The sequence below is a fragment of the Balaenoptera ricei genome, chromosome 4 (assembly GCF_028023285.1).
Source record: "Balaenoptera ricei isolate mBalRic1 chromosome 4, mBalRic1.hap2, whole genome shotgun sequence".
Lineage (NCBI taxonomy): Eukaryota > Metazoa > Chordata > Mammalia > Artiodactyla > Balaenopteridae > Balaenoptera > Balaenoptera ricei.
In genome coordinates this window covers 150,192,811-150,215,298 of record NC_082642.1, presented here as the reverse complement: position 1 = coordinate 150,215,298, position 22,488 = coordinate 150,192,811, and the positions used below count along the sequence as shown (strand labels likewise).

General features: G+C 38.0%; 2 protein-coding genes across 6 annotated transcripts in view; both read left to right on the top strand.

Moving 5' to 3' along the window:
• The window catches only part of CRYZL1 (crystallin zeta like 1), a 32,972-nt gene extending 20,523 nt beyond the window's left edge, over window positions 1–12,449 (top strand). For 2 of the 5 annotated variants that reach the window (XM_059921475.1, XM_059921477.1), the window contains 7 exons: window positions 3,263–3,396; window positions 4,460–4,571; window positions 6,462–6,560; window positions 7,953–8,074; window positions 8,905–9,010; window positions 11,382–11,427; window positions 11,950–12,449. In XM_059921475.1, coding sequence (XP_059777458.1) covers window positions 3,263–3,396; window positions 4,460–4,571; window positions 6,462–6,560; window positions 7,953–8,074; window positions 8,905–9,010; window positions 11,382–11,427; window positions 11,950–12,049 — 719 coding nt within the window. In that variant the 3' untranslated portion in view covers window positions 12,050–12,449. Of the gene's footprint in view, window positions 1–3,262; window positions 3,397–4,459; window positions 4,572–6,461; window positions 6,561–7,162; window positions 7,814–7,952; window positions 8,075–8,904; window positions 9,011–11,377; window positions 11,428–11,949 lie in introns of those variants that run through there. The other 3 variants (XM_059921476.1, XM_059921479.1, XM_059921478.1) reach the window with 3 other exon arrangements.
• Window positions 12,450–13,122: 673 nt separating this feature from the next.
• Window positions 13,123–22,469, top strand: DONSON (DNA replication fork stabilization factor DONSON). The gene is made up of 10 exons (XM_059921474.1): window positions 13,123–13,488; window positions 14,237–14,317; window positions 15,452–15,655; window positions 16,630–16,808; window positions 18,003–18,181; window positions 18,814–18,895; window positions 19,003–19,107; window positions 19,707–19,905; window positions 20,611–20,823; window positions 21,590–22,469. The coding sequence occupies exons 1-10, from the start codon at window positions 13,183–13,185 to the stop codon at window positions 21,725–21,727; spliced, it is 1,686 nt and encodes a 561-aa protein (XP_059777457.1). The 5' UTR covers window positions 13,123–13,182; the 3' UTR covers window positions 21,728–22,469.
• The last annotated feature ends 19 nt before the right edge of the window (window positions 22,470–22,488 follow it).

The following is a 22,488-nucleotide window of genomic DNA, read 5'->3' as shown; positions in this document are numbered from 1 at the left end:
GAGTAATTCTTCCAGCTCTTTTGTGCTTTCAGTTCTCAAGCCATTCTGATTTTATTTTTCATACAAACAGCTCATGCAGCTCAATGTCAAAGAAACAACCCAATCAAAAAATGGGCAGAAGATCTAAATAGACATTTCTCCAAAGAAGACATACAGATAGCCAAAAAGCACATGAAAATATGTTCAACATGGTTACCTATTAGAGAAATACAAATCAAAACTACAATGAGGTATCACCTCACACCGGTCAGAATGGCCATCATCAGAAAATCTACAAACAATAAATGCTGGAGAGGGTGTGGAGAAAAGGGAATCCTCCTACACTGTTGGTGGGAATGTAAATTGGTGCAACCAGTATGGAGAACAATATGGAGGTTCCTTAAAAACTAAAAATAGAAATACCATATGATCTAGCAATCCCACTCCTGGGCATAATCTGGAGAAAACCATAATTCAAAAAGATACATGCACCCCAATGTTCATTGCAGCACTATTTACAGTAGCCAAGACATGGAAGCAACCTAAATGTCCATCGACAGAGGAATGGATAAAGAAGGTGGGATACATATATACAGTGGAATATTACTCAGCCATAAAAAAAGAAGGAAATAATGCCATTTGCAGCAACATGGATGGACCTAGCGATAATCATACTAAGTGAAGTAAGTCAGACAGAGAAAGACAAATATCATATGATGTCACTTATATGTGGAATCTAAAAAAATGATACAAATGAGCTTATTTACAAAGCAGAAACAGACTCACAGGCTTAGAAAACAAACTTATGGTTACCAAAGAGGAAAGTTGGGGGGGAGATAAATTGGGCGTTTCGGATTAACATATACACACTACTGTTGATACATACAAAGTAGATGATCAACAGAGACCTACTGTATAGCACAGGGAACTCTACTCAGTATTCTGTGGTGACCTATATGGGAAAAGAATTTGAAAAAGAATGGATATATGTATATGTATAACTGGATCACTTTGCCGTACACCTGAAACAAGCACAATGTTGTGACTAAACTATACTCCAATATAAAATAAAAGTTAAATTTTTAAAAAATTGGCACACATTTTCAGCATTATTCCTTTGGACCTGAGGTAGAAAGAATTGAAATTGTAATTCTTGGGCTCTGACATACTGTTATTATTGATCCATACATGGCTCTCTTCTATTTATTTTCTTAGTTTTTATAACATAATAAACACTTGTGTACCACCTAACACAAAAGCAAGGATCTCAACGTTAAACCATGTCCAACCATGTAATTTTAAAGCCTCTGCAATCTTAAATGTAGTTTTATTACTGTTAGAATTTTTTAAGCCCTGAATTTTTGATTTCCTAATGAAAATGTGGGTAGTCCCAATCCTTATGATGAAAGATGTTCCCAAAAAATTCCATATAAATAAATTTTATATAGATTGAACATGCACTGTTAGAGTAGATGGGCTTTAAAGTCAGACTTTGAAACTTGTGGCCTCAGACAAATTAATTACCCTGAACCCCATTTCATAATCAGTAGAAGTGGGAAAATAGCTATCTCGAGTTTGGTAAGGAATAAAGTACTGTGTGAGATATCCCCTGTTTTACTCTTTGAATGCCTTGCTTGTCTGTCTGAACATTTTCATCATGTGCTTGGATGCTTTGCTTCCCCACTAGATGGCACTAATTAGTTGGTAAATTCCATGCTGACTGGCCATGCTAACCCATCTGCGTCTATTGACATCAGAGGAAAAATAGTCCCAGTAAAGACTATGGAAAGTGTTATAAACTTGATTATAGGTAAAATGAGAAAGTATTGCCTATACTGTGAAAAAATCACATTCAGTGTACAACATAAAAACAAAATAAAAATTAAATAAACAGATTAAAGAGCAGCATAATGGTCAGAAAATATAAAGCTAATATGGCTTAAATTACAGTATACTAGGAGTTTGCATTTTGTTCCAAGTGCAATAGAAAGCCATTGATGAATTTTAAACAAAGAAGTGTTAGGATGTTATTTATGTTTTTAAAAGATCATTCTGACACTTCTGTTTTTCAAAGACACCACTAAAGAGATTGAAAAGAGAAGCCATAAAGTTGAAAATAATTACAACACATAAACAAGCAAATGACTCATCTAGAATATATTAAGAATTTTTACAAATCAATAAGAAAAAGTCAACAACAATAGAAAAATTGATAGAACACTTGAACAGTCACTTCACAAAGGGAATTCCATATGGCCAACAAACACGGAAAGGTACTCAACTTCATTAGTAGCCAGGGGAAAGCAAATTATCAGTAAAATCACATGTAAGAAACCATTACACATCCATATGATGGGCAAAAATATATAATACCAGGGTTGACAAGGATGTTCACAACAGCAGCTGTGGGAGAGTAAATTCATACAGCCACTTTGGAAATATAAAGTCGAAGGTAATATATCCTGGAGCTGGGATTTCCATTCCTCAGTAAATATCCTGGAGAAAACCTGTGTACCAGTGTAAGAGTAACTTTTATACAAGAGCATTCTTAGTTAAGAATGCTTAACTACCAAAAATGGGAAAAAACACAAATGTTCCTTGACTGGAGAGTGGATAACCAATCCATCCTATGAAATCAGATGTTGCCATAAGACATCAAAAACGGAAGCACTATACTATAGCCACATGTAACAAGAAAGGATGTGTCTTACAAAACGATGTTCAGCAAAAAAAGAAGATAGAAAAAATGTGTGTGGTACAATTGCATTTAGATAAATTTCAGAAACAGGCAAAACAAAATTATATTGTTTAGGAATGGATACTTGAGTTATTAAACTATGAAGGTGAATTAGAAAATATATTAGAATGGTGGTGACCTCTGATGTCAATTATATCTCAATTTTTTCAAAAACGTCTCTGCTGGAGAGGCGAGGCTGTTGGCGTGAGGGCTGTGCTCTCTCTCTCAACCAGGATGGTGGTTACTTGCTTTATATTTATTCATCCAGCTGTACTTTATTTCGTGTACTTTTCTGCATACGTTTTACTTTAACAATAAAACGTTTAAAAAATACACACACACACACACACACACACACACTTCTATGCTGAAAGTGGAGTATGCATGGGTAAGAATGGAAGCAGAGAAACCGTAATGTAGGTGAGAGATACTAGAAGTAGGCTTGGACCAGGGCCATGGTGGGAGCAGAGATGGAGGGAAACAGATCCAGGAAGCAGGTCTCACGGGACTTGCTAACAGATTGTTTCCTCTTGTTCTTTGTGATAGTTCACAAACCAGAAAAAGTTACGTGGACAGAAGCCGCTGGAACCATCCGGGATGGAGTACGAGCCTATACAGCTCTGCATTATCTTTCTCATCTCTCTCCTGGAAAGTCAGTGCTGATAATGGACGGAGCAAGTGTAGGTGCTAATGGTTTTGTTAAGAAACAAACCAAAATACAAATAAACTTAGGGAATTGAGAAATGGGCCATCCATTTGCTAATATAATTTGTTGCCAGTTAGCTTATTCACTGATACTTTTACCAAACTCCCATTTTCTAAAATAAGCAGCTTTTATCAAGGAGATAAAAGTTAGCATTACTGTGTTTAGTTTCTTATTACTTTGAATCTGCTAGTACTTTAAAAAAGCAGACAAGCCATTTTTATTCATGTCTGTTACACAAAACCTGAAAGAGCTCATAGTCTTTGAAGACAGACCCCAGGACTCCCTGCCAATTTTGTGTCATCTCCCTCATACTTAACACTTATGTGATTAAGGTGTTGCATTTATAGATAGATCACACAAGATCAAAACTGTGCTAATTTAAACATATTACATGCATCTTCAAAATATAGTTCAAGATACTAAAAGAGATTACATAAAATATAATTATAATCTAAAAATGTCACAAAACTTGGGGTGATTTTATAGTTTTATTTTCTAACTGGCTGTTGATGAAAATGCTTTTTCCCCTGCTTTTCATTGAAAAAAAGGCATAACTGTCTTCAGCATTGGCTTCATCCTTACGTCCTACATCAGGATAGTAGTGTTTCCCTGAACTTACTCCACAGGTCAGCAAAAGGATGGAACTTTTGAAGTTGAGGTTGCTGGACTTGCATATGTATTGATATTATATAATTAGCGTAGTACATTATGCTGACAAGGCCCTTAATGGCTCATTTTTCTCATTCCAAGGCCGTGTTCTGAATTCGGCCTCTGTCCTTGAAATTGTGTGCTGCTTGCAGTCAGACTGGCTGAGAGCCTGTGGCACACATAGCTTTTCCACCACCCCTCTTGAGGAAGAGTGTATCAAATGTTTCCACTTCTAAACTTATCCGTATTTTTTTCTTTTTCTATCAGACATTTTAAAATATACTGAAGTAGCACTAAACTATTACACTTTATTAACCAACCTATAAAATGAATTAGATACGGCCTCTGACCTATATCTGTAACACCATCGTGTATTTTTTTCCACACAGGCACTTGGAACAATAGCTATTCAGTTAGCACACCATAGAGGAGCCAAAGTGATTTCAACAGCGTGCAGCCTTGAAGACAAGCAGTGTCTTGAAAGATTTAGGCCTTCTATGGGTGGGTAATAGTACTCAACACAGACTTTAAAACATAAAATTTTGAAGAGATATCACCTTAAAAACTGCACTTGTAAAACAGACTGCAAAATGCCAAATGCATGTCATTTAAAAAATGCACTTAGTATCTGTGCTAAGTCCAAGTTTACATAAGTTATAGTTTAAATTTTAATGATTTGTTTTTTAAACCTACATTTTTCAGTGTTTTTTCTTCTTTGCCTCATTGTTACCAACTCACCCAAGTTTGAATTAGGTGAACTTTGACACAGTTGAGAAACACCTGATGCCTCTTTGGTTTTAGTCAATAAATCAATATATTTTTGCATCACTTTTTATGTTTCTCAACCTCTTTTACCCAGTGATATACCTCTAAAGTTGTCTGTTTCCTGTGATACACTAGGAAGGGAGATGAGCCACTTACACAGAAACCCAGGTCAGATATAGTTTAGGATAAATAGGACATGGTAGAGGCTGGGGAGCTCTTGAAAAGATTGAACCTGTACGAATAGCGATGAATATGGAAAGGAGAAAGAAAATAGAGATTGAAAAAATGAAAAAGAAGAGAAGAAAGATAGGAATGGAATTTTATAGACTGGAGTTAACAGAATTAATATTGGAGTTTAACAGATGAAGAGAAAAGAAGAGCAGAGTGTAAGTGAAGGGCAGGCAGGAAGGAAAGTAAGGTTCATTGAGGGTTAATATGGATGATAGTTCCTTAAATCCTCAACAACCCTGTGTCAACTAACTGGGAAACAGCATTTCAGAATTTAGCTTGTCCAAGGATGTACCACTAGATGTACCACTAGGCCTGGAATGGAATTTGAACCCAAGCCTGCCTAATAGTAAAGCCTGTGTTATTTCCATGGTTATGTTATGCTTCTGGCAGAGATAACCAAGAAATGGAAGGAAGGTTAAAACAGGGGCTGGAGAAAGGAGGAGAATAAGAAAAAAAAGGAAAAAGAGAGATTGAAAATGGAAGGGGTGGGGAGCATGAATAGTATTGTTGGGGGGAGCATGAATAATATTGTTGGAGGGAGCAGTTTCCTCTTGGTTAACCCTGCCCTTCTTAGGTGCTTCAGCCCCCTTTTCCTCGAGTCCCCCCACCCTCACCTCCATCCCCTGAGACTTCAGTCACTACTGCACTACACCTCCAATCTGAGAATCTCTGAGAGGAATTCTCTTTACTGAGAAGGTGTTAAAAGATACAAAAATGAAATATAAACATGTGTCTTCGTTTGCCAATTCAAATTGAGATTTTTTTTTTAGTTCTCTCACTGGCTTGTTCTATTAATACATTAAAGCAACCAGTTAAAATTAGTTTATTTTTACTAACCCTGCTTAAAATAATCCTGGGTTTTTTTTCATCTTCGGGATATTTTTTTTTGTTTTGGAGGGCAGAGTCGGGAGATGCGGGTGTGGGCTGGGATTCCTATGACTGAGAAAGGTTAAAACAGCCTCTAACAGAGAAGTACCAAATCACATAAATATATCTTTGCACTTTTTAGTTCTAAACTCTATTAAATCTGAACATACTTAAGAAATTGCTTAATCTTTCAGTCCACATCTTCATATATATGTACCTCTGTGGTTTAGAGATTCTCAGTTCTGGCAAAATATCCTTTAGCTGTAAAGAACAATCCTCTATGTCAACAGACCAACGTTGGGACACATTATCCATAAAATGCTCATATTTTTATTTTATTGAATATACCAGTTCCTTCATTTAAATTGATCCTTAGCAATACTGGTTAGATGAGAAAAAGTATAATTTGATTCAGTAATTGCTTCAACCATTTAATTCATTTCAGAGAAGAGATATTTGCTTTTCTATCTCTTCTTCTCTGAGTTGTGTTGATCACATACAGATTGCCTGACTTCCTGTCCTTTACAGCCCGAGTGATCGATGTGTCCAATGGAAAAGCCCAGGTTGCTGAAAGCTGTTTAGAAGAAACAGGTGGCCTTGGAGTAGATATTGTCCTAGATGCTGGAGGTGGGTACTTTACTAAATCAGTAGTCTCTGTAGTTTTTATATTGTGATGGGAGAATTCCTGGGAAAAAAATATATAACCAGGAAATAATTATTTATATATTATTAAATTGATATTTAGGGTTTTTTTATTTTTGAACTTTTCTATTTAAATTGGCACTTCTTCATTTTATTCCCATTGTAAGCACTGTCTGGAAGAGAGAACATGCTTGCCTTTTAAAGTGTAGGCATTGGACTTTAAGTATCTCTACAAGAAATCTGCAGACATGATCTCCTCAGTGGTTCCTGGATTAGTTCAGGTCTCAGCCAGCTGCTTAATTAGTCAGTTCTGCTATGTATGGCTGCCCTCTATTGGATGGTAGACTTCTGCAGTCCCTGTTTGGAAAGTGCACAGAATTTTGTTGCATTTTCACCTTGCTTGAACTTTTGTAGTTTAACCAATATCTATTTAACACCTAATCTTCACACTCTTAGGTAGTGCCATCACACCTAAAGAACAGGTTTCACAAGCCTGCAAAGGGATTCTGTTTATACTTTGTTAGAATTTATCTTCTATCCTAAGAATTGTAATGAATACAACTATAACCATATGTATTTCTTTTTAGCCAGTATTTTCAAGATTCGAAATTAACTCAGAACAATCTTTCAGTGGAAGTGAATGTATACGTCATTAACTTTTCAAATGGACATTTCAATAATTATGTCAAAATGTGACTGTCTTTTTTTTTTTTTTGGCTGCATTGCGTCTTTGTTGCTGCACGCGGCTTTTTCTAGTTGCGGCAAACCGGGGCTACTCTTGATTGCAGTGCGTGGGCTTCTCATTGTGGTGGCTTCTCTTGTTATGGAGCACGGTCTCTAGGCGCGCGGGCTCAGTAGTTGTGGCTCGCAGGCTCTAGAGCGCAGGCTCAGTAGTTGTGGCACACGGGCTTAGTTGCTCCGCGGCACGTGGGATCTTCCCAGACCAGGGCTCAAACCCGTGTCCCCTGAATTGTCAGGTGGATTCTTAACCACTGCGCCACCAGGGAAGTCCCAGTATGACTGTCTTGAATCTGAGTTCCTTACTCTTAAAGAAGTCAACTTTTCCCAAAGTATTAAGCTATCAATGTTATAATTGGAATTATCAGACTTAGTTATGTGCTATGTTATCTTGCCTGATTTTCAAATTAAAATAGACTTTTTATCTTTAGTTATATCACTTATAATTAAATCTAAAGTAAAGTGTATGACCAGTTTTCATGCAAAAAATATATTTTAAGTGTCTGAATACAAAATGCTTCCTTGTTCCTATATTAAAAAGTAAAGAGAACTAGTTTGAAGAATAAATTTTTATCAGATTACTATAAAATACATTTTCTCTCTCTCTCCCTCTCTCTCTTCAAACAATTCCTTTGTAAGTGAGATTATATAATAAAGATGATGAACCAACTGTAAAATTACAACTACTACCACATAAACATGATATCATCACCCTTCTTGGTGTTGGAGGCCACTGGGTAACAACAGAAGAAAACCTGCAGGTATTATCAGAAACAATAAAGCATTACTGATACACCAAAAGGATGCAATTAACAAAGAATAATGCCTAAGTCTTTTAGCAAGGTGTGGCTAAATTTGTATAAATTCTGAATTATATCCTATTTTTAAAGAAATGTAGCTTTTTTTTTTTTTAACTTTAGCTGTTGGCCAAATGTTGAAATATAGTGCTTAGCAGAGGAGTTCATTTATCTTTTATTTAGTGGTTTTGAAGTAGTGACTTATGAATTTTTTAATAGTGTTTCAAATAAGATTTTTTTTCCTTAGTAACATTCTTGTTGACATATACTTAACAAAATATTTCTATATAAAATTATGACAATGTCCTAATTATTCAAATTATAATTTACTATATGTGTGTGTGTGTGTATATATATACACACATTGTCTTCCAAAGTTACATTTCTCAACAAAACTCAATTCAAGTATTTTTATCATGGTTGATATGCAAATACCGTAATTCTCATGTACCAATCTTCACCAATTTTCCAACTTCCTCATGAAGATGACTGGTGAGTAGCAACGAGAAATATCTCTCTCTCACATACACACACCCCCGCACACATATACCTACTACCGCTTCATCACCTCTAGATTGGCCTTGCATTTGACCTTGCTGTTTCATCATTTTGGACAATGCATTCGAAAAGAAAATGGTATAGTATACATATTATTATTAAAGTTTGTGTGTGCTGATTATTTGTGATTTGGGTATTATTTAATTTGTGTAAAAGCTTTTCTGGCTGAAGATACCAATCATTCTTCTGCTATTAAACTCACAGCAACTGATTATTCTTTGTGCATTCTATCCAAGTTGGATCCTCCAGATAGCCACTGCCTTTTCCTCAAGGGAGCGACGGTGGCTTTCCTTAATGATGAAGTTTGGAATTTGTCAAATGTACAACAGGGAAAGTATCTTTATATCCTTTTTTTCTACTGACTTGAGTTTCTGGCTTGAAATTTACCTTGTATTCTCGTCATTAAGTTCTTTAATACTGATAATAATAATTAATAATAATAGCAGCTAACTTACATTGAACATGCCAAACAGTGTTCCCAGTGCTTTATAGGTATTAATTTATTTAAATATTAAAACAGCCCTGTGAAAGTTAAGTACTATATTATCCCTATGTCACAGGTAAAGAAACTGAAGGATAGAAAGGTTAGTTCATGCCTAAGGATGTAGCTAGCAAGTGGCAGGACAGGAATCACACCCAGGCAGTCTTGCTTGTTTCTGAATGAGAAACTATAGGATACATGGAAGAGTTTGCTTCGTTTTTAACCTGGCATTATGGAAATTACAGATCACCTTGACAGGCTGCATCTTTACTCCTACGGTGGTGCCATTATGTTAAACATTTTGATAATGCCTGATAATCTTAGTTATCAAAATTAAGAGTTTGTGGGGTGTTTTTTTTGTTTTATGGGTTTTTTTTTTTTTTTGGCCGCGCGGCTTGTGGGATCTTGGTTCCCCGACCAGGGATTGAACCCGCTTCCCCTGCATTGGAAGGGCAGAGTCTTAACCACTGGACCACCAGGGAAGTCCCATGTGGGGTGTTTTTAAGGATATCAATACTAGGAAATCTTCATCAAATGAAGATGGGTTTGATTTTTTTAAATGGAAGTGATTCAGTAACAAATCTAGTGAATGAAATCGATCATTCCATTTTGGTAAAAGTAATGAAAAGTTTTCTTGAGAATATGAGAGCAGTTCCAAAAGAAAGGTCCAAACCTCTTTAGAGCAGGGTCAACTTAAGAATAAACGTTTTATTTCTAAGACGCCTGTTTTAAAGGCAGCTGTACTTGGTAAAAACTTTAATACATTGAATAAAAAAATAAGTTCTCATTACTTAATAGAGTATAATTGTGCGTGAAGAGACTTGCACAACCATATGTTTGTCTCACTGAATATCATTCTTTATTTTTATTAAATGTGCATTGTTACATATGCGTGACGTGTACAAGGGCCAGCCTCCTCTAAGAGCAATGGCAGACTTAATACAGAGCTTTCAAATAGTTGAATAATATTGAATTAGTATACTGCATATGTTGAGTTTTAAAGAGTACATTTCCAAACCAGAACGTCCCCTTAATGTGGTGAATGTATGTGTTTAATGTATTTCTGATTAAATATTTTCATATTAAATTTGGAAAATAAACTTAATTTTTAACTTCCTAAAAGAATTCTTTAAATTTCAACTTTAAATAATGACACATTCAATAACATGGTAATTATCAAGAATACCATGGGATGTTAATGACAGAGACCATGTATTAAAAGTAACATAAGTTAGTATGTTTTGAGTCTTTCATGTCAGAAGGTAGGCTGGCTGCTCTGCCTGTGTTACTTAATAACTTAAGTCTCTCAACTGCTCCCCTTTCTCCCCACCGTGAGATTTTAACCTATTTGACAAATCCATGGACCATACTGAAACGTGACATGTTCATATGAAATGTTAAATTTTCAAAAATCAGAAATATATGTTTTATATTTATATACTTACACATACTGCTGGCAATTTCATTAACAGAAGCAGAAAGAGAATTTGTAGTACGTGAAAAGTGAATCGGTATTCTTTAGGTCCTTTTAAAGTAGCTTATGTTCATATTTTCTAATTTACATTTTCTAAAGTCCTGAATCAGACTTCAGTCCTCACTTGTGCACACCCCCCTCAGTTGCATCACACATGAGCCAGCTGCTGCTTGTGATTTAACGTAGCAATCTCCTTCCAATTGTGTGATTATATGCCATAAATAATTCTCCTGTACTAGCAGTTATATAGACTCTCAGTTCTAATATTATAATTTCAAGTAAATGACTAGAGTTTTAAATTTTACCCTGCTTTTTAATTCTCTTAGTGGCATATATTACACACACAGATTATTAACTTTCCCGCATACGTATTTATCAGCTGGTTTAATAAATAAATGTGCACCCAAAGTAAGAGATATAAGTGCTAAAATTGTTTTTAACTAAAGATAACATAAGTGGCGCTAAAATGAAACCCTGACCCCATTCTGTTACCATCCATTTGGGATAACACTAGTCATTACTTAGGACAGGCATTAGGCTTCTTTCATCTCTTGTACTTAGAAGTTTAGGCTCTATTATGTCACCACCTCTCTCAAATCAGTTCCCCCATTTTCCTGTTTTAGAGGTAAACATGACAGCTTACAGAATTTCTATTAAAAAAAAAAAATAGGTGACCTGCCTAGTATCTTCTGCTTATCAAATGGTTTTATTTACTCCTCTCTCCTTTACGTTGCCACCTTAACAGTCTTTCCAGCTACGTATCTTAAAAGATGTGATGGAGAAGCTATCAACTGGTGTTTTTAGGTATGCTAAATGACCAAATCATTGTTCTTGTTTATTTTTCTATTCTCCAGGAGATAAAATGGGCATTCCCATTTTTGTTTCAGCTTTCTCAGTACACCTCTTGCCTCCATATTTTATTATTTTGCTTAGATAAATAGCTGCTCCTTAGCATTTCTCGAAGTGTATACACACCAGTATGCATTCCCTAAGAGAGAAGTGGTTCGTTAGTTTTCCTTACTCCATTCCATACTGTACCTCACCCTTTGCTTATCCTCATCACCCTTCCCAAAGCAACTTGAAATAACCTACAGGTTGACAAGAAGTACAATTTTTTTTTCAGCTGGATCTGTTTATCAAAAAAGAGAGAATGGATAAAATAGGTATTTTTCCCCATTCAAAATTTAACCGGTTTCAACAGTGGAAATATTAATGGACAAATTTGATTTAAAGTAATAGAGTTGAACTATAGCAACTGTCAACTACCATGCTATGTACTCTACCCATCTTTAACTAGACATTTCTAATAGTTTCATTCTTCCTCAGACCTCAGTTGGATGAACCCATTCCACTATACGAGGCAAAAGTTACCATGGAAGTTGTTCAGAAAAATCAAGGAAGAAAGAAGCAAGTTGTTCAATTTTAATTTTGTTCTTTCTCAGACCTCAGTTGGATGAACCTTTTCCAGTATTGAAGCCAGAGTTTCCTTGCAAATTGCTCAGAAAAGTCAAGGAAGATAAAAGCAAGTTTTTATGTTTTTAAGTACGTTTTCCTGCTGAGACACGATGCTCAGAGTTATCTGAAGTATTTGAAAAGTCTGAAGTATCTGAAAAGTATTTGGAAACATTGTACAGACGGGTCAAGACAATTCTAAAATTTAACATCTAAAGGGAATATTCTGAAAGCCTTTAAAATTATTGTTCCTATATATTTGCCTCTTACAAAATTCTTTACATGAAGAAAACTGCTTTCAGCAGAAGCCACGCTACTCTGATAAAGCTGTTGGAGTCTTTTGCTATGTCAGAATAACATTATTTTGTATCAACTCCATTCTCAACACCTTCCTTCTTTAACATCCTTTGCTGTCGTAATTTAATACTTTGAATATATTTTCAAGTCTCAAAGGACCTAGCCCATTGAAAGCTAAATTTTTTTTCAAATATTCATTCACTCCAGGGTTTCCTCAGGATCGAACGGGAGCATCACGGTAACTCGTCCGTGACCGCTGCAGTGTTTGCGTGGAAGGCTGCAGTGGCGATGCTTGGGAAGCGGGGCGGGAGACTGCGCTTGCGTAGCCGGCGTGCTGATTTCCTGTCGGGGCTCTCTGTTTCGGGGGGAGGAGGAGGAGGCCCAGGCCCCTCTCTCCAGCTCTGGACGTCGCCGCTGCGCTCTGGAAGCTTATCGAAGGGGCGGCTCAACTGTGACGTTTCGTTTCCATCCTGGCGCCGTGCCTGGGGCTCATCACACCCTGCTGCGGATTTGAACAGCGCTCATCTATCCCGGTGCGCAGGACCGCGTGCTTCCCAGCCACATAGCACCCGGCGACCCGGCTACAGCCAAAGACCCAACCAGAGCGCCAAGGCGGCGTCCGGCGAGGCGCGGGACCCTCGCGCGCCCTTGGTCTCGGAGGAACACAGCCGGGGGCGGAGCCTCGCGGGCGCCGTACGGCACACGCGCCGCGAGACGCCGTGGGGGCGGGGCCACGTCGGGGGCGGGGCCGCGGCGCGCGGGAAGCGCTTGCGGGGCTGCGGGCCGGGTCCTCGGCCTCCGCGGCTCGTGATGGCTCTGTCGGTGCCCGGCTACTCGCCCAGTTTCAAAAGGCCGCCAGAGACATTGCGGCTCCGACGGAAAAGGGGCCGGAGCCTTGGGGCCGCCTCCCCGACCGAGGAGCGGCCCGAGCCGGCGACCCGCCGCGCCGCCCTGACGGCCGGGCTGCCCCTCCGCCCTTTCCCGGCAGTGGGCAGAGGTGGCGGCGGCCCGACCGCGTCCCGAAGGAACCCCTTCGCCCGCCTGGACAACCGGCCGCGGGCCGCCGCCGAGCCTCCCAACGGGCCGTCCAGCGGCCAGCAGGAGGCGCCGGGCCCGGTGAGTGTCTTCGTGCCTGGGAGCCGAGGGGTTCTCGTAGTTCGTGGGTCGATTCGTCTGTGAAGTAGGGATGGCGGGTTCTCGCGTTCCAGGAGCGAAATGGGCGCGAAGCTGAAGCCGCCCGCGGCCTCAGGGGGCCTTGAGCCTTGGGGGTGGCTGCCCTGCGAGGTCGGGGCGGCGTGAAGTGCGCTCCGCGAGCTGCCGCGGGACTTGCGGGGCCGGCCCGTCCTGAGGAGTGGACCCCGCGGCCCCGCCCGGCGCGCGGCGGGGGAGTTTGGGCTGCAGCCGCCTGGTGGGGGGTTGGAGATCAGTGGGAAGAGAGCGCCGAGTAATCCTGGCACTACTCCCGGAAGGCCACCGTTTGATGGGAAGGTTACAGGACCCTCTTTCCTGCGTGATTCAGTGCCTGCCTTCTCACGCGCTCAAAATTGTTCTGGGGTTGGGGGAATGTTGAGGATTGATGGGGTCAGAATTTACTAATATTTGTCTTACCCCGCAACCTTTTGGATCTTTTGAACTGAGATTATTGGTTACTGAGTTCTTAGTTGCGCAAATCACCTGCCCTTTTCCCGGTCCATTTTGATAGTAAAGTTCAGGCACAAAACTGAAGTGAAATACTGTTATACTGATTTGCGCTCACGTGAATTCCTGCACTTGCTGAGAAACTTGTATGCCAGGTGAAGCTCTACATGTTTAAAGCGAACTCCAGCATCATTTATAATTTAAAAGGACCATTTTTTAACCTCAGTTTTTAGATTCTAATCAAGAAAATGATTTGCTATGGGAAGAGAAGATTCCTGAAAGAACAGCCATTACTGAATTACCCCAGGTAACACTTTTTAAATGTCATTAGAGTGTATATTCTTATAACATAAGTGTATACTTCTCAGAAGTGTTTTACTTGGGAAATAGTTTCACAGAGAGCCCTGAGTGATCATCTCTACCAGGGTTGAAAAGGTGCCAGGCGTCAGCCTTGGTAAAGGACTTTGTATGTTGTGGTAATGTTTATAATGGCACCAATGCTAAAGTAGGCGTAGATGTGGGTTTTATTTCTGCCCCCAACAGTTTTCACGCTCTTCTGTAGGTAGTGACAACTCCAGCTCATCGCTCAGAGCCGACGCCTCCAGGCTCAGCTGCTTTTTGAACTTAATCCTTCACTGCAAATCCCCAAATTAGTTCCACAGGCTGTTGGTTTATCACTGAACCTCCCTGCCACCGCCACCACACACAGAAACGCTCCTTGATTCCATTCCTCAGCTGCTGCTTTCGTGATAGTTTAACAAATGCATAGATTGTCCTAATGGGAGCAGGTTAGAAGAGTTCCCAAGACCCAGTCTCCCTTCCTTGCAAATAAATGGCCTTCGGGTCTCTTGGAAATAGTTCCCCCTTCCTTGTTATTTTTTAATAATGTCATCTAGAAGAATCATTGTAACGTGGAGAATACTGATTTGACAGCAAAATGGTTTGGGAGGAATTTTTGAGGTCGGCAATTGCTTCTTAAATATGGCCTCTAAGAACCCAACCTAAGTTACCTGCAAGAGCAACTTAGACCTGGTTCCAGAGTTTTAGAGGCTTAAAAAGTGCTTTTTAAAAAATACTTGGAAGATTTCTGCTTTGATAGCAGTATCAGTAGTAGATGTTTTTAAATCATGATCGTGAAAATAGTACGTCTCTTGTAACTAAACTATATAGACCTATAATAAACTAAAAAGTGAAACCTTTCCTTCCACCAGCCTCAACAACAAATTCCCACTTTCCAGAGATAACATCACTATTAACGGTTTAGTGTGGCTCTTTCCAGACTCTTTCACAGTGTGTAGTATATTTTCAGTGTTATTTATTGTACCATTCATAACATTTTGAAATTTCAGTGGTCATGAGTATGTTAGTTGATGAATTCTACAGATTGAAGGGTTTTTTCCTTGGTACTCTACTAATTTTTGTGTTCTTTGTTTTCTGAAAGACTCCTCATGTATCATTCTCCGAATCTGATATTCCATCCTCAGAGAGTACTGAGTTACCTGTGGACTGGAGTATTAAAACTCGACTCCTTTTCGCCTCTTCTCAACCCTTTACCTGGGCAGATCATTTGAAAGCACAGGAAGAGGCTCAAGGTGTCATCCAGCATTGTAGGGCAACAGAAGTTACTTTGCCTCAAAGTATACAGGTAATTCTGTAAGAAAATAGCTATGCTTAAAAGTAACAAATTAAGTGTAAAATGTACTTCTCTGCAAAATATCAGAGACATTTCCTTTCATTAAGTTTTTCTTTTGACATTTAAAGACACAGAGACTTGGGAAATTTTTTATTTCCCAAATGCTGCTTTCATACTGTTTTTTAAATCAGATACAGTAACTGCCTGTTAAATTTATAGACCTGTCCTGAGAATTAGTCACTGCTGCAGGCAGGAAGTGTTTGAACTACGCTATCCTTTTCTAAGGCCTTTTGAGAAAGAAAATATCAGGAAATGAAAAGCAATTGAGGAGTAGGATTGCAAAGACAGATTGGTTATTTTACTGGTTTTCTCACATAATGTATACTGTATTTTTTAAATGCACTAATTCTTACCACCTGGGTGATGGTCTGTTGTAAATTTAGGAGAGTTGATGAGTGCTAGAAAGGTTTTAGAGAAATGTAATTGCATTACTTTCAAGCAGCTCATCAACTCAAACCAGGTTAAAAGAGATTACCTGAAAGAGGCCTTGGTACATCTTTTCTGATAAATAGATACAGATGATTTGTGATTGGGATGATCGGTTTTTATTGGCTACTTTTGAAACAGTGCTATGAGGGGAGGGGGTTGAATATAGTGTTACACACACACACACACACCACCCCCCTGCCCTGGTGATAAAGAGTGATAGTCACTGTTCTCAAGGATGGTAGACCCAGACGAATGTTCCCATCTACATCTAAGCGTCCCTGCTGGTATGTGGTTTAACAGACTGTAATGGCTGACAAGGAAGGTTTTCCCAAACAATAATAAACTACATTTTAGCCCCTGTTAACAGTTATTAACACTTTCTTACAGGAAGCAGTAAAGATCCTGAGAATGAGTGTTCGGTATATTCAGTGTCTTTTTAATTAAATTCTGTATTTCTACTGGGGCAAGAACTGTCCAATATCATCTTTGTATTTTAGGATCCCAAACTCTCCACTGAGCTCCGTTGTGCCTTCCAGCAGAGCCTTATCTATTGGCTCCACCCTGCCTTGTCTTGGCTACCATTGTTCCCTCGTATTGGAGCTGACAGAAAAATGGCTGGAAAGACAAACCCTTGGTCAAATGATGAAACCCTGCAACACATTTTAATGAGTGACTGGTAAGATTAGTAAAAATTTGTGCTACCCATTTTAGCCGTATTTTCTCCTTATTTTATTTATGATGTGGAGATGAGCAGTAGTAGATGGATTTCTATGTCCTTCTGAATTATTTTATTTAAACTGTAATAACTAACATTTAAATTGTTTACTTTTGGGGAATTCCCTGGCGGTCCAGTGGTTAGGACTTGGCGCTTTCACTGCTGCAGCCCAGGTTCAATCCTGGTCAGGGAACTAAGATCCCACCTGCTGCGTGGTGCAGCCAAAAAGAAAAAAAATTTTAATTGTTTACTTTTTTAGCTCTTATTCACTCTTTTTTAAAAATTTTTATTTATTTATTTTTTTGGCCACACTGCACGACTTGTGGGATCTTAGTTCCCTGACCAAAGGGATCGAACCCGTGCTCCCTGCAGTGGAAGCGCGGAGTACTAACCACCAGACGGGGAGGGAATTCCAAGCTCTTATTCACTCTTTACGTAGTTGTGGAATATATACATAAGTGTTTGATAAATATATAGAGACCTAATTCTTTAACGTTATTATACTTTTTGCCAATGGCTGCTTCCCTTCTCATCAGTAGAAGCTGCTTATTAAAAGTCAGCAACCAGGGATTCCCTGGTAGCGCAGTGGTTAAGAATCCGCCTGCCAATGCAGGGGACACGGGTTCGAGCCCTGGTCTGGGAGGATCCCACATGCCGCAGAGCAACTAAGCCGGTGGTCCGCAACTACTGAAGCCTGCGCGCCTAGAGCCCCCATGGTCCGCAACAAGAGAAGCCACCGCAATGAGAAGCCTGCACACCGCAACAAAGAGTAGCCCCCGCTTGCTGCAACCAGAGAAAAGCCCGTGCGCAGCAACGAAGACCCAACGCAGCCAAAAATAAATAAATAAAATAAAGTAAACTTATTAAAAAAAAAAAGTGAGCAACCAGTTATCAATTAAGTTTTGTTTAAAGAAAAAATGGCTAGTGTTTAAATGGTAAACACTATTCGTTAAAGTATTTAGAAGTCATCAGTGGGTCCTGTGACCAATTTCAGTCCTTTAAAAAGCCAAGTTCTATGTCATGGCAAAAATTCAGACCATTATCTGTAATATTTGTGTTTTGAATCAGGTGAGTATCAAGTTAAATTATACAAAAAAAATTTTAGATGTTGAGTTAGTTTTAATAATGCCTAAAGAAAAATGTTTTTCTTCATAGGTCTGTGAGCTTTACTTCTCTGTATAATCTGCTGAAGACAAAACTTTGCCCCTATTTCTACGTTTGTACCTATCAGTTTACTGTCCTGTTCCGTGCAGCGGGATTAGCAGGAGATGATGTAGTCACGGCTCTCATCTCTCCTACAACTAGAGGTATAAGAGAAGCTATGAAAAACGAAGGTAAAACTATAGGTTTAAAGTGAGAATACCACACTATATAGTAAACACTCCTTAAAAGCTAAAATTTGAACTGTCTTTTAGCAGTTGAATTGTCTTCTACCAGTTTTATCTAATTGTTTTAAGAATTATTTTATTTCTTTTTTGATTTTTTTCCAGCGTTTAATTAAGCTGTCCATTGTACATAGCTTTAAGTTGTGTTCCCTTCTCTGATCTCTAAACATATATCAAGCTGGAAAGTCCCAATCTGAATATACTCCTATAGAAATTCTTTTATAATACAAATTATCTACCCCCTTTTAATAACATGATCTTTAAAGAGGGTCAACTCATTAGTGGATCATGAAATCTATTTAGTGGACTCATTCAGCACCTTATAAAAAAATGAAATAGAGTAGTATATACTTGATGAAAGAATACCACATGTAGTGAGACTATGTATTGTCCTGAACCATTTGTTTCAAGGAGATATGTGTGTTGTGAGCTGCCATCAAGAAAGCATGAAAAGTACTGCTTTAATACATCAGGAGTAAAAACTCATTTTCATATATACTCTCTACAAGTCGGGCATGCCTGTTTAATTCCTTCAGATTATATTAAAGAAAACATAGTTACATTTTTCTTTTCTCACGTAGGTATTGAATTTTCTTTGCCTTTAATAAAAGAAAGTGGCCATGAGAAGAGGAAAGCGTCTGGAACAAGCTTGGGACATGGGGAGTATGTGATTAAAATAACCTTTTACATCATCTCGTGAATTATGGATTCAGTGTAGAGGAAACAGCTTTAGGAAATGGGAACCCTGACTAACTATAGCAATTTCCTAGGGAGCAAGCAGTCAGCGATGAGGATGAAGAAGAAAGTTTTTCCTGGCTGGAAGAGATGGGTGTGCAAGATAAAATTAAAAAACCAGATGTACTTTCTATCAAGCTGTATCCTTTCAGTTGCTGTTAACTATAATTTATTTTCATTGAATTAAGTTAGTGAGCAATGTAATTATTTTTATTTTTTGGCCGTGCCACACAGCATGCGGTATCTTAGTTCCCCGACCAGTTGCCCCCTGCAGTGGAAGCGCAGATTCCTAACCACTGGACTGCCGGGGAATTCCCTTGAGCAATGTAATATTGACTGACAGTTTTATTTAACTATAATCTTAAACTATCTTTAAGATATTAAAACTGATACTCCATCATGACATTAAAAAACCCCTAAGTACCAAAAAGCCATGAACAATTATTAAACTTTTTTAAGTGAAAATATTCTATTTTTGTTAAGTTTGTGGGGGGACTGGAACATATTTTTGACTAGAGAAGAAATCAGTTGTTAGGTATCAATTTCTAGCTAATTCAGATGGTCAAAAAGAAATCATTTTGATCATTCAGATGCCTTATAATTGCAGTGAAGAGGATTAGCAAGAGCATTTCCAGTTTGGAGTGGGGGAAGAGGGTTCCAGGTGATTCAGGATTAAGATAACTGCTGTTCCTTTTGGTATGGGATTTGCATTTGCAGTTTCCTTGATTGTCACTTTCAGGCGTAAAGAGATACATGAAGTACAAATGGATCACAGACCCGAGTCTGTTGTGTTGGTGAAGGGGACAAATACCTTTACATTGCTAAATTTTTTGATCAACTGTAAGAGTTTAATTGCTACCTCAGGTCCCCAGGCAGGACTTCCACCAACCCTCTTATCACCTATAGCTTTCCGAGGTGCCACAATGCAAATGCTTAAGGTAATAAAAAGAAAAAAAAATTCTACACTAATCCTCATAACCTACCTTTTAAAGACATACTTTTCCTTTTTTGATAGGATAAATTCTTGGTATTTTTACATGGTGCATATTTTTTTTCTTTCCTCCCAGTAAAAAAATTCCTTGATATAAAGTTATTATCAAAGGAATTATATGAAAAGTTATATTTGAATTATTGCCATAAGGAAAAGTTGCTTTCTTAAATTTTGTCTTTCATAACCAGTGAAAGAACAGAGCCAAGAATGTTCTGTTAAATTATAGGTGGTCTCAAACACTGGATCATGGATAAGTGAAAAGAATAAGTATATATCCATATTGTTGAAGAATTACACATGTAATTTTCGTGTTACATATGCTGAATGTAATAGCAACAGAATCTAATTTTTATTTTCCTAATATTATGCATTGAAAGTGCATTAATCAGAAAGGATACCATATTAAAAAGTTACATTCTCTAGAACTAATATTTAAATTGACAGCCTCATAATTTGGAGGAGAGGATGCTGGAAACAGAATTACTGAACATTTTTTACTCATGTAACATTCTTTTGATGTCTTATGAACTACTTTTATTCCTTAACTGTTAAAGAGGGGAATACCCAAATGAGAAGTTATTGATCACATTTTTAGCTAGGGACAAAAGCTTGAGAGATGGTGACCATAATTTTCTTTGAATTTTTTTTGAAGGCGCGAAGTGTAAACGTGAAGACACAAGCTCCTTCTGGATACAGAGATCAATTTAGTTTGGAGATTACAGGTCCTATCATGCCTCATTCTCTACATTCCGTGACTATGCTACTCAGATCTTCACAGAGTGGGTCATTTTCTGCAGGACTGTATACACATGAGCCAACTGCTGTATTTAATATCTGCCCACCAAAGGATAAAGTACTGGATAAGGTAAGTAGACAGCTGGTAAACAGATTTAGTTGCAGTTTTCTCAGACTAGATGGATGGAGGAAGTCATTTATGATGAACCAAACTGGTGTTTCAAGTTATTAAACTGTACTGCTTCATATTATCAAGTACAATTACTAAGAGGGAAGGGATAATGACTATAAAGTTTGTGTGTGTGTGAGGTAAATTTTATGAATTCAGGCTGTTGTATTCAACACTGACTAAAGAACTTGCCAAACAAAAGGCAAGTTGTTTTCATTGTCCTCTCAGATCCAGAACCTAATAGTGCCTGCTTGCTTACTCTGGGGGCGGGGGTAAATAAATAATTATGGGTGTTTATTTAGCCGCATAGGCCTCTTTTTTTTCTATAGAACTTTTTCTTAGATTCGGGGAGGGATGAGCTGCTTGTTTCATGTGATCCAGCAGTTTCTAGATGTGTCCACACTTGCTTTAAAACTGAAGTAGTTGCTTTACAACGTATCTGCCTTTAATTTTGGACATAACAGCTTTTTACTTAGAGGTAATGAGACCTTTGAAACTATTTTTATCCGTTTGCCAGACTTATAAAAATAACCAAAATTATTATTTTTGGATGCTGTCATTATGCAAAAATTCTTAGGATGAGCTTCTATTGATAATGATAACGATGAATTTGCCCTTACTGAATAAGGCATCTATTTGTCAAAGAGCCCATGGTAATTTTAAAAACTCATCAGTGTTCAAGGACTCTGACAATGCTTTTTACTGACTTGCATACAAATTTCCACAGGAGGCTGTTCATGAGGAGCTTGCCAACTGTGGATTGCACCCTAAAACTCTGGACCACCTTAGTCGAACACCGATACTGGGGAAATCATCTTTACGGCATGTGGAAATGAGTGACTACATTTATAATTGGAGATCCTGAACACCAAAGTAAGCCTAAAAGGAATCTTTGAGGAAAAAAGCCTTCTAGCAAGGAAATTCAAGATTCTTATATCTTTGGCTTTAAAGTTCACTTTGGAAATTTAAAGGAATATAGCTTTAAAAATACTCAAATGTTTACAAACATTAACCTTTTACAATACTTTTATTACATGCACTAAGCAGTAAATAGGATTAAGGTTTCAAAATCAACATTTTTTACTCTTTTGATTAGATATTCAGATATGAAGATAAACTTTTTAAAAACTTCAAAAACCTTGAATGAAAATTCTAGATCCATTAACCTAATTATAAATTGGGTAGAAAACTGAGTGTTTCCTTGCAAATGGAAATTGAGGCTTAGTATCAATTATCTCATGCCATTGAGAGCATCAGGACAAAACTATCTTTAACAATTTCCTTAGGATTGTTATTAGCAAGTTCTAGTTTTATAAAGGTAGAAAACAAATGTAGACAGTATCTACTGAGTTGACTGTTGACGCTTCCACCTTAGTTGTTTTCCTGTTTACAATTCCTCTATTCTCAAAATACATATTACTTGTTTTAATGCATGTTAACTCAGATAAGGGTATTTTGTATTCCATATAGAATAGGGTTAAGAGTTGTAAAGTATGCTCAGCTGTCATGACAAAGTAGTATTTAATATGTTCTTGTAGGTATTTTGTGTATGTGCGTGTATATATATAATTCAAATTTTCTTAAATAAAAGTGCTTAGAAATCCAAAGTATTGGGTAAAGAAGTAA

Coding starts and splice junctions, on each gene's coding strand:
- DONSON (XM_059921474.1), top strand. CDS start 13,183: ATGGCTCTGTCGGTGCCCGGCTACTCGCCCAGTTTCAAAAGGCCGCCA. Junction 13,489..14,236: donor AGCAGGAGGCGCCGGGCCCG/GTGAGTGTCTTC, acceptor TTTTAACCTCAG/TTTTTAGATTCTAATCAAGA. Junction 18,896..19,002: donor ACAAGCTTGGGACATGGGGA/GTATGTGATTAA, acceptor GCAATTTCCTAG/GGAGCAAGCAGTCAGCGATG.